The sequence below is a fragment of the Canis lupus genome, chromosome 8 (genome assembly GCF_048164855.1).
Source record: "Canis lupus baileyi chromosome 8, mCanLup2.hap1, whole genome shotgun sequence".
Lineage (NCBI taxonomy): Eukaryota > Metazoa > Chordata > Mammalia > Carnivora > Canidae > Canis > Canis lupus.
This window is the reverse complement of record NC_132845.1, coordinates 3,296,444-3,309,002: the sequence shown is the minus strand read 5'-3', so window position 1 is coordinate 3,309,002 and position 12,559 is coordinate 3,296,444. Positions and strand designations below refer to the sequence as shown.

Genomic DNA, 12,559 nt, shown 5'->3' with positions numbered 1-12,559 from the left:
TCTAATTCCCAGGATGGTCCAATTTGAGTCAATGCCAGGAGAAATCTACAGATATTTTAATGTAATGATTTTTTTTTTAAAGGAAAATTTTATATCTAAAGATCTGGCAAGCCTGGACTTCCATTTTCTAAATGGAAATTATCAGTGATCATTGCCCTCTTCAGACTGGTGCTTCCACTAGGCCCCATCTCTCGCAGTGTAAAGGTGCACATTTTCTCTTGACCTACATTACTCACTCATATTTTAGATATCTTAGTTTTTAGTCAAAGTCATCAGGGGTTTGATCCTCAAGGGAAGTTTTCTCATCTATTTTTGGAGTCTCCATTTTGTCCCACTGTCTATCTTGATGCAACGCCCCATTGTCTTTGCTGTAGTTTTATAAGAGTAAGTCTTGAAGTCAGATGGTGTAAGTCTTCAAACTTCCTTTTTTTTTTTTTTTTTTTTTTTCAAGCCATGCCTGAACTGGGTGATTTTAAACAACTACATTTATATATTTTACTCACGACACTGTGTTGAGCACAATATTTGGAGTCTGACTGGTATGACTGGAAGAGCTAAGAGCCAGAAGAGTTAGCGTGTTTCCTGGGTGCCCTTTTTGTTTCTATTGTCTCAAAACTTCTCCATGTGGGGTCCATGTATAGGGTCTCTATGTGTCCTGTCCACCATGGTGGCTCCAGGGAGGTGAGTCTAATTATATGGCAACTCAGACCTCCAAGAGTGAGTGTTCTGAGATGACAAGCCAAAACACAAGTGGTACCTTATGATCCAGTCTCGGAAGTCACACATCCAGTCTCGGAAGTCACACAGCATTACTCCTTCCCCAACTCTATTATTTTAGGTGGCCAGGAACCTACTCAAATTATAGTGAAGGCACTACTAGGCCCTCACTCATGATGGAAGAAGTGGTAAAGAATTGGGGGCCATGTTATAAACTTGCTGTATGAGCCAACTCACAAAATAGCAGGTGAGTGGGGAGAAGAAGAAACTGGGGACTGAACGTAGAGAACTCTGCCCACGATAGACCCCACCCCTGTCAACAACAATAAAAGTGTCATTAAATTCTCAGTATGTCACAGATAGTAAATGTCCAATAAATATTGACCTTTGCTGTATGTATCCTTTTGTTAGACATGTTTCCGATAAGAAAGGGAAGAGAACCATGATGTCCAATTTTTTTTTTAATCCTTCTCCAACCACTTTCTAGCTCAATTTCCAGAGGACGTATGACTTAGATAATCGGGCACTGTTTTTTGCCAAGGCTTAACACAATTCCTTGATGAGCTCGTGAGACCACATGGAAATCTCTGGGATCTATGTAAAAATATGGTGCATAAAAAGGCCGAAATGAAATATAGGAAACTATTTGTAGTGATTCTCTCAAAACTGTGAGATTATATTACACTGAATGACATGAAAGCATCGGCAGCCATCTGTTTGTAACCTACCAAAGGACAATTTTGGATGTTTCAACCTAATAGGTGATGCGGGGGTTGTTTTCCTCCTACCTTCATAATTAGGGGGAAAAAATATTACAGTCAAAGAACAAAGACACCAGAGTACTAGAGAAGGCCTTATTTTTCTGATTACGCTGAAATGACACATCTCCTCTGCAAGTACAAAAAACAGCATAGCAGCCTTTAGATACAAAAAATCTGCTAAAACATATTTATAGAAACCTCAGCCTAACAAGAAAAACTCACATTGAACCAGAACAGGCTTTACCTCGACGAGATCAGGAGCCAGGTGTTACATCATAACTCCATGACTCCAAGGGTAGACATTGGGCTTTCTTGTGTTTCAGCAACACTAAAGCAAGCTTTTAGCTACGGGAAATATTTGCTAAGAAGGCAGCTGGGTTGTAGTATGGCACAGCTGGGCTGTTGCCTCTGTTTTATGTGCAGAATAATTCAGCGCCAAGGATGAGGCGAGAAAAGTCCACCCCGGCCATTGCAGAGGGCACTTTGCTGGCACATTTTCAAACAGAACAGCCGAGCCGGCCCCCAGGTTTATGGCAATAGTGACTGTACTGAAAGAAGTTACCCACTTTCCTTAAGAAAATTCCTGGAAGGTATCATTAGCTCACTAGGCCGGAATTTTTTTTAACGTTCTTAAAGCACACTGCCAGATTGTTTCCAGGAAAAAGCTCATGATGAATTCTTAATAAAATGTGACCAGGTTTAAAGATATGGCATTGGTTCCCTGAGAATTCTGTGTGCCTTGGTATAGACACCTGCACGTGCGTGCTCCAAGGAATCTCCGTGGCGATGCTCTTCCTCTGTACGAGGGAGGCAGGGTGACCCAGGCAGGCAGGCAGGCATCCTGGATCCTTGTGACATAGGCCCCGGGGTAGGGGGGCCCCAGCGTTCCTGCTGCTGCCGCCTGAGGGGGGAGCTGCTCTTATGGTCCTGATTTTAAGCAGCATTTTATATCTTTGAACCATGCAAGTAAGCACAGCTGAAGCCAGCCTGAGGTACAGCAGGGATTTGAACTCTGGTGTATAAACACTCGTGTAGGAGAGGCCAGCTATTGATCCTCTAGCTGAAAATGAAGCAAAAATAAAAATCTCCACGGTCCAAAATATTGAAACCCTTGTTATAACCGTGTTGCGCTTTTTCTGCCTTCAAAATGTATATCTAGCAGGGGAGAAAGTTGCCATCAACCAAAAATTTAAGGATCATTAAATAAACGGTAGCTTACCAACAAGTGATCCTTTCCAAATCGGTACCCTTTATTCTTTTATCACACTTAATCCTCACGTATGCTAAACTGTCTTAATATAACCCGTCTACGTGTAAGAAATGTATATTTCTTTTGCCATGGAGAATCTATTTGGCACATACACCTTTCTTCAGTGAGGGGATCTGTCTTAAAATTAAAAGATTCCTTGTGTCCTTCTCTCATCCTTCTGATGCATAGCCCATGGATTAGGTAATCAAAGTCAGAGGGACAGAAGGGAAGAGAGGGAAGCTATTTCCACGTTGTTTTTTTTTTTTGTTTTGTTTTGTTTTGTTTTTGTTTTTTTTTTTGATAACTCCATATCTTGTGAGGTTTGTTCCCCTCGGAGGTTTATTTCCTTCCCTCCACCTCTGATTGCCTTGCTCACTGCCATGCAGAACCAATGCTGGGTTTTCCCAAGAGAAGATTACAACTGGGGAAAAAGGTACCCGTAACATCTTTCTACCTTCAGTGTGGAGTCCTCTCTACACCCCCCGTGCTGCTCCCAGAAAGTGTGAAAATAAATGCAAGCTATTAAGGCATCATCTCTTCTAGGGGTAGTTACATTTTCATATTAAGCCCTTGAAGGCAGATAACAGCTCTGAAGACATGAAGGAAGGCCTCTGGAATTACAATGGAGACTTTGGATAAATAGGAGGGAATATTTATAGAGAAGGCTTCCTGTTGTCCTGTGAAATAGGGTTTCCAAAGTCTATAGATTTTGGAACTCACTCTACACTTTTTGGTCTAGGATCTCCTGAATCAGCCCTCCCACCGTCCCAAGATTAAAAATACGCACCAGATTATGCTGATGCTTAGCTGAGTACAGGAAACTACTGTTTTAAACCCTCAAAAGTCCACTCAAATCCCATCTGTTTCATACAGCCTTATCTACTATCAGTAGCCCACCTAATTCTGACTCCCTAGGCAGAGGTAGATTTACTACCTCTTTGCGTTCCCAAAACTCCTTATATTACATGATCCACTTTGTAGGATTTATGATTCCACATTGTAATTAATAACGTTAGGTCTTTCACTCTGCGGACATTGACTTCTTAAGATTAGTCACTGTAATCAAGTCAGTGCTCAGAAATATTTGTTCAATGAAGGGATGGATGGATGGCTTAAGAGAGGTCACCACCTGTTTTGCCATTTTATATCGCTGACTTCCTAAAGGTCGATTGAGAAAAACTTAGACATCGATTTTCTAGAAAAGGAAAAACACTGAGTTAAGTAAGCAATACGATTCAAAATTTGAACCCAATTCTGAGAGATACATTTTTTCCCCTCAAACATGTTCTTTGCCCCCCAAAGTAGTACTGGCATGTTCCATCAGTAGGTAGGCACAGATCTCGCAAGTTTGCATTTACAAGTCACACTTGGGTTATTTTTTCCTCCTATCACTATCTGAGTGATGGGATGAGAGGAGAAGCCATCGAAATCTCTGAAATGTCATAAGCTATAAAAAGTCGGTTGTAGTCTATGAGCTGGAGAAAACAATGTTGCTCGTTAGATGGAAGCCAGGAAACCATCAGGCACCCACAAGCAAACCAATTTAGGAAAAAAAAAAAATCATGAAACCATTTCTTCTCTCAGTTTGAGAACAGCACCTTTTCCAGGAGGTTTGTTATGTAACGTGGATCCGCTTTCCCTTCCTGGGGGCTGGCCAAGACCGAAAAGGGAAGTGCCAGCCTAGGGAGACGAAGACTGTTCTTTTGATGCTGCCAGCCATTACCAGATATGGGAGCGCACAAAAAGCCAATTCTCCAAAGATTTATAGTTGTGTCTAGCTTGTTGACTCAAGCAGTTTGGAAAATCTTCAGAGAGAGAGTTTATTCGAACTAACCTAGACTCGACGTCTGTGGAGAGGGGAAAAAAGAAGCAGAGATAATATGTACAGACTCTTAGAGGCAAATCCTGTTGACCCCAAATTTACATACCTTTTTAAGTAAAAATAAATAAATAAATAAATACTCCTCACCAATGCAAACAGCACTGCCTAAGATGTGACGGCCTGTTCTGTTGAATATAAATGCATATGATTATTGTTATTTCTTGGAGTTTGCATGGCAAAAAAAAAAAAAAAAAAACAACAACAACAACAAAAAACTATGGCAGGGAGTGAAATAGGAAAACACTGTGCCTTTAAATGAGTTAAAAAGAATATGAAATCACCCAAATTGGAGAATCCTTGAAAAAAGTCGCAAAGGACCCTTGACACTGTAATTGCATGTTCACTGTATTCTCAGAACTTATAGTTTATCATCCTTGCAGTGGTATGAAATCCTAGGGGAAATCCTCATTACGAAGTCAAGGAAATATTAGCTCAACCATAAAAGAAGAATAAAACAAGTATTTGTGGAATATCTTCCCCGGGTCAGGCCCTTTCCTAGGCGTTGGAAAAGGCCAAAGTAAAGTAAACCAGGTTCCTACCCAGGGTCTTTACTTACGTCCTATGAGGAGAAGGGGCGATAAACAAAGAAGTAAATATCAACGACACTGACAGATTTAAAAGATGTGGTAACAGGGAAACTACAGAAGGAGCAGTGGGGCGCTACGGGGAGAGGCAGGTGCACGCGGTCATTTCAGCAAGTCACATACCTGGAAACGTCTATCTTTCTTTAAGATGATCAAAGCCACCCATGACCCTGTGCTTTAAGATGAAATTTGAACCCTTTAACCTTCACTCAGAAATTCCCATTTCAGTGTTCCTTCTTTGTAGTAAGTCTTTAGGGGCAGAGGATGTCCCTGTGGAGAAAGGTAGGTGGAGCAGGACACCAAAGAGATGGAGTAACTTTTTCTTTTCTTTTTTTCTTTTTTTTTTTTTTAATCTCGTTTGGCCTAGTGAACGCGTTGGGAGAACAGATCTAGTGACTGTGTGCCTAATTCAACTAGATGTGCCAAAAGCTTTAGGGGGTTTTAGCAATAGCTTAAGACACGGGAAGAGTGCACTTGCCCATAAAACACTGCTGTGATTTTTAATGCCCTGACTAAGGAAACAAGCGGGTTTGTGCCCTGAATGTCATGGCTGTGATAAATACCAAACTGATACCACTTTCAATAACCTGCGAATGTTTGGGACCAGATTAAATACGCACTTCACCCACTTTTGGCCCTGGCGATCTTGAAGAAGTCTTCCACATGGATTCGTGTGTGCTGTGGTCTTTCATGGACTCCTTCAACTTCAGAATTCGATGGGGCATTTGGTTGATTGCAGTGAGCCAGTGCAACTTTCTAGATCCAAACATTTGGTGTCTTGCCCTTGTGGTCAAGATAACCATCAGCTAGGTCCTCCTAGGGTTTTCAGTGTAATGGGTGACCCGGCCTCACATCTGATGGAACTTCCTACAGGTGTGAACTCTATCGTATCTATTATTTCTGAAAATCATCTGCACAGACATTTAATATAACAAAACACCGTGTTCGCCGGATTCCTGTGATGTACAGATTAGTCATCCTTATGTTGACTTCTCAGATTCTTATTGGTTATGTTCCAGACTTCTAAGATGGGTTCTTTAGAAGAAATTTAAGTTAAATCTGTGAAGGCTGCTCATTAAACAAACAAGCAAAAAAAAAAAAAAAAAAAAAAAAAAAAAAAAACCCCGATGCTATTTATGTAGATTAAAAAAAATATGTACACATGAAAAAAACAGAACAAAAAGCAGATGAACCCACTCATAGATTCAGTTGCACATCATGAGGTAAATGGTGGCAAATAATCCCAAATGTTTGGTTGTATAAAATCATTAGTATTTCTCTGACTTATTTCACTTATATGTGGAATTTAAGAAGAGCAGATGAACATACAGGAGGAAGAAAAAAAGAGAGAGAGAAGAGAGAGGGAAACAAGTCATAGAGACTCTTAACTTTAGAGAATCAAACCGAGGGTTGATGGGGGGAAGAGGGTGGGGAAATGGGCTAGATGGATGATGGGCCTTAAGGAGGGCACTTGTTACGACGAGCACTGGGTGTTCTATGTAAGTGCTGAACTACTGAACTCTATTCCTGAAACCAATATTGAACGTCCATTAACTAGAACTTAAAAAAAAAAAGAAAAGATCATTAGTATTTGGTTTTGATATATATTGTACGATTTTCCCTACTGATACTACCCCCTACCCTGCCTGAGGACACTGTGATAGATGACTGAACCGAGAGAAGGCAGTCGGGGCAAGTCAAACTTCACAATATTCAGTGAAAGTGAAGCCAACAAGAAATTTAAATTCTAACCTTTAGTGAATTGAAATCCAGAGATACATCCAAATGTGCATCATCGTCTCACCGTGGCATCCACTGAATAGGAGTTGAGGGCAGAGTAGTAGGTAGTTGAATTGGAGGCCCGCAAATAATTAAAGGCAAAGCAGATTATCAATGGGAGGGTCTAAGAGTGATTTTTTATTTTTATTTTTTTATTTTTTTTTAAGAGTGATTTTTTAAATGCATCTGGGAGTTTAAAAAACATTCCACCCCGACACAACCTTTAAATCCTCTTCCAACCTCTGTTGTTCAGAAAGTTTCCAGTGGCTTTCAATCTGTCTGACCGGTAATATAGAGTGATTTATTATGACTGCCGTTGTAGAGTCATGTATGTCCCCAATTAGGGTCCCATTAGGAGAGAGATAGTCTGTGATTTGTAACAAAATCTAGAACTTCCACCCTTCTTTTTTTTTTAAAGATCTATTAATTTGAGAGTGAGTGCACATGGTGGGTGGGGGGCGCAAAGGGAGAGAGTCTTCAGCAGACTGAGCTAAGCAACGAGCCTGACGTGGGGCTCAATCTCACAACCCTGAGATCACAACCTGAGCCAAAACCAAGAGTCTGACACTTAACCGACTGCACCACCCAGGCGCCCCCGCCCTCACTGTTTTCACATATGGTGTCATGCTGCTGCTGATGACAGTGATGATAATGTCACAGTAATTACTTCCTGTGAATTGAACAAGTCTACATTTAGATGAATAATTTATTCCTTTATTATTCTGCTCTAAGTCATAAATACTTAAATATGTGCACAGCAATTCAAAATATTACTAAAATCTGTGGTTACTTAGTGATTTAAAAAAATTGTGGAATTGGCTGAACACATTTGCTCCTTTTCAAACAGATTCATTTTAAGCTAAATTTCTAAATGAGAAGAGTTTGAGGAAGTTTAAAATAAGGTGTATGGAAAAGGAACCTACCCTACCATAGTAGGTCTCCTCATTGTTCTGTCTTCTAGGCAAGTGCATAGGGGATTGGAAATACCATAGGACGTGTTGCTTTGTTGTTCCCAGAGCTCAGTAGAGTCCTCTGACCCGTGTGCATTCATGATTTATGCACAAGCTATAATGTAGGAACAGCTACCAGAGCCAGATGGTCTTCCGATGCCGGAGACGTTACCGTTCTTCCCCGCTCATGTCACCCAGAGTAAAAACATCTTTTTTTTTTTTTTTCTATTCTGTTTTCTCCTAGTCAAGTGCTCCCTCAGATCATAACGAGTCCTTTCCCCATTCCATACCTTATTCTGGATGCAGAGCTGATAATACTTCTATTTCGGTCATCCTACACTGAGGTTATTCATGGTTTCTCTCTATTATAAACAGCACCACACTGGATAGCTTGGTGCCTAAACTCTCCTGCATGATTGAAGAAACCAAGATGAAACCAAGGTTTGCTGATTCGAACCCAGAAGGCATACCTATTAGACATGTGTTACTCATGGAAAATGGAAAGGGAAACATGGAAAATATTTGTCTTCTCTTACTTACTCACCTGTTTGGCTCCCTCTTTTAATTTTAAGTTCCTTGAGGGCAAGGATTATGCCTTGAAAATTGTGCATTTCCTATGAGTCCAGAATTATTCCCTCCATAATACTCAAAGTTTGCAATCCTGAACAGACTATGAAATGGCTTTGAATAGTCAGCAAGCCAACACCTGTTTTTGCCTCCACAAGCTGTGATGCGCGTGAAGGATTTCACTGGTTCTCTTTACATGCAGCATCTGCTGCCAACAGGTGATGTGTTTTAGGGAGAAGAGCCTTGCCAGAGGGATTTTCCTTTACTAGCATCCTCTTTCCAGATGTTTCTTCCCTGTAGTATATCCTGAATGATGAGGCCCTGGGAGGCAGTTGCCATCACTGAGATGACATGTCACACCTGGACTTTGACACTCTTCCCCCACACCACACAATTTCCCAAAGTTAAATGTCAAATCTAAGTTTATTGCTAAGGGACTTGGTTGTTTCTCTGTGAAGCCAAATATTGTGCTTTGTATTAGTTTACCGCTCATGCTCGCCACTTTAAATACAGGTAGACGTGTAAAGATGAAACTAAACTATTTTTAAGATCGGATTGAATTGACAAAATAATATAGAAGATAGAATTCACGGTCTTACCGCCCTCCATCATTTTTCTTGAATATACATACCACTGTTGAAAATTGAATCAGTTATATGTTTGGAATATGTAAATAAACTAGAAGGATCTCTGTGTGCTGTCTTCTGTACGAAGGAAGAAACTACGGTATAACTTTTTTTTTAAATAATGGGCGTTGGTATGTAATTGTGTGTATGTACATATGAACATATGTACACATATATTTCATGGTTCATGATTTCTAACCTGTACCTACGCCCACATATCCAGATGATAGTTTTTTCATGTAAGTTGATTGTTATGAACTTTCCTATTCACCAATGAGTCATGCACACTTTGCTCTACTTTCCTCATAGGATATCTTAATGTCTTTATTTCTGTTCTGTTTCAGTTAAGCTGAAAAGAGTCTTCTCTTTGGAATGGTTTTTATTTTATTTTATTTTGCTTGGGAAGAGCTCACTGAAGAATTTAACGATAATATGTTTTAAATGCCAATTAGGGAATGTCAAACAGTCACAATGGTATATATTACTTAGGAATAAGCTTTTCTTCAATCCTAACAACAGTTACATATGATCAAATACTTTACATTTACAGTCAAATCATTCTAGAGATTTTTGGTGGTGGTGTTGCAAGGTTTTAGTTTCATTAAAAAAAAATCAAAGATGATATTCAAAGTATAGATCATTTAATTTATCCTTGTAGCAAATTTTAATTACCTTTTTAAAAATAACTGTGAAAATATATCTCTTGTATACAGGAAGCCTAAGAATGGAACAATGAAAAGAATTCCAGTAAAAGGCATATTTTCTCTAAAAATGATCTTGATCTCTAATTGCGATTTATTAGTTTCAACCTTGAGTGTCCACATACTATAATTTGTATGGAGGAAACGAAAATTTATGGCACAGGCTGGTCTTATACACTAACAAACTGATGAAGTGATGAAAGCGTGAGAAAAGGGCAGTACTGAAATCAGATTCAAAAATCATATATGTGTTTTAGGGCATCTAATACTAATAAGCTAACACTGATGCCAGGGACTTTTCAAAATTCTTTAAAATATCCTGGCTTATTTAATCCTCATAGAGGCTATACGGGGTCTCCCATCTTTCAGATGAAGACACGGAGCCTGAGATCTATGCATACCTTAGCCCTGGGTAATACAGCTAGTAGAGAACCCAGGATTCACATCCATGCCATTTGAGGATGACGTGAGACCTTTTGATATCTGAGAGGATGTGAACGTTTTAATTGGAAGCGCATTCAGAGATTTTCCCATACGGCATTCCCAAAGTGCATTCCGTGGTCACTAGTTTTATCAAATGCTCTTGGATAAAAGCTTTCGTCTTCTAGTATGTCAGAAGAAAAAAACAGAAACAAGTACAATATAAACTCTTTCCCTTTACTTGTGGAGATTTACAATTAGCATAATAGAGTTTCTAAGAAATCCCAGGATGAAGAGATCTATTTTTACCGGTGGTTTGCAGCCATCACTGACAAAACAACGTAATGAAGACACCATTCAAGCCCTTAGGAAATGAGTCCCTTCGGATATAAATGATTAGAAAGTCCAGCCCTACTAAGTGGCAGATAGAAAACTGAGGTCGCAAATGCCTTTGTACCGCTGAAATCTTACCTCCTAATCTCACACGTGTTTTACCTCACTCAGCTCTTAAAACAGCATGTTGGCATAACTGTTCTGCTATTTTAAGTTTCGTTCAGATTTTCATTTTTTATTACATCATCTCACCGAGGAAACCATCATTATAGTGAAGGTACATAGAACAAAGAGTAGATACATTCTAGTTTACTTAATACAAGTCCGCACAATAAAATTTTAACTTAAGTAATATTCGTGTTTTTCCGGTTATTAAACATGCCATTTATCTTGAAGTGTTTAGTATCTAAAAGTTAGAGAAAAATAAAACCAACCAATGAACATAAAACTCTAGGAGAGTCCTGAGGATCTAGAGAGTCTATCTTTGGAGTGTTGACCATGGACCACAAGTGGATTTCACCACCCCAGCTTGCTGTCTATCATGGAGTTGATCATATATATTTCAACAGAATTTTGTATGTGTCTTTCTGACCACTGCGTGTTTTGCTATTTCAGTTCCTCCGAAGATATATGACATCTCAAGTGATATGACCATCAACGAAGGAACCAATGTCACCCTTACTTGTTTGGCCACTGGGAAACCAGAGCCTTCCATCTCTTGGCGGCACATCTCTCCATCAGGTAAAGTAAAAATATATCAGTGTCATTTGTGCTGCTGTTCAACAGTCCCCCGTAACCTCACGTGTTCAGAACCTAAGAACCAGCTTATATTTTTTTTACATCTTTTTCACGAGATAAGCGGGGTGCGTATTTTTATACTTAATCTTTATACCTAAAGGCACTGCAGTTCACCAAAGTTAAATGAACAGTTTCTGTCAGAGCCCAGGAATAGAATCTATGTCTCTTGATTCTCAGTCAAGGTTATTTTCATTTTAGTGTACTGGATAATCACAAATCAATAGACAAAGAGCTCAGATGGAAATATCACAAGAGAAATATCTTCATTTAAATGTGTAAGGCTTTTATTCAGTCGTCATTCACATGTTAATAGGCCAGCATGAACTGCTAAGGTAATCAAGAGAGAATGAAATTATACAAATTACGAGGTTGCTGGGTCTAATTTCAAAATGCAGTTCAGAATCAAGGATTTGGCAGTTAGAATTAAATTTTAACTGATGAGGGATCTAAAAACCCAAGACTTTCAGTAACTTGTACAAGATCACGTAGCTAGGTGAAGTGAAGGGATATAGCATTTCCAAGGGTTTCTGGCTACCATGCACAAAGTTGGGGATAATCATCATCAAAACAAGGCTTTGCACAGTCACTCGTCACCGAATCACCAATTTGTGTCAAGTTTCAGTACTTGAATGATAGAGCTTTGCGTCGTACCCTGGAAGTAACAGTGGTAGTTTTAATGAATAGGATCCCGTGATGTTTCCGGTAAGTGAAATTTGGTTTTATTTGTGTTATGCAGTTTTGGTGGAAATAGCTCTAATAGGGCTAGTGTGATGACATGGCTTTTAAAGAAATCAGAAAGGCACCTTTACGTAGGTGTGGAGAGAGTACAATTGCCGCATCCTTTTTCTCTGCTAAGGCTTTCTTTAGCATCGCTTATCCTTAAGTGTCTTTCAGTTTCCTCATATGTGCAGTAGGTCTAATGAGACCTACATCACGCGCTAAGTATTACTATTAATGTGCGAAAAAAATCGATATAACAGCAGTGTACACTGACATAGTGTGCGTTATGGCCTCTATAGTATTTCTGAAGCATGAGTGTGCTCTTGCCTGCCAGGACTCCACTCCTTAGAGCAGCTACGGGATCATAAAACGGGTAGATAAGCACTGGATTAGTGGCAGGACTCTCCGTGGGGGTCTAAGTGAGACGATTGGAGCAGTCAGGATACATGCGCTTTGATCTCAAGGTCCTCAT

The 12,559-nt window shown here is 39.6% G+C and overlaps 1 protein-coding gene across 2 annotated transcripts in view; it reads left to right on the top strand.

The window, feature by feature from the left end:
* The window catches only part of NEGR1 (neuronal growth regulator 1), an 812,983-nt gene that overhangs the window by 462,198 nt on the left and 338,226 nt on the right, over nucleotides 1-12,559 (top strand). For both annotated transcript variants that reach the window (XM_072834066.1, XM_072834067.1), the window contains exon 3: nucleotides 11,185-11,310. In XM_072834066.1, the coding sequence (XP_072690167.1) occupies nucleotides 11,185-11,310 (126 nt within the window). The remainder of the gene's footprint in view (nucleotides 1-11,184; nucleotides 11,311-12,559) is intronic.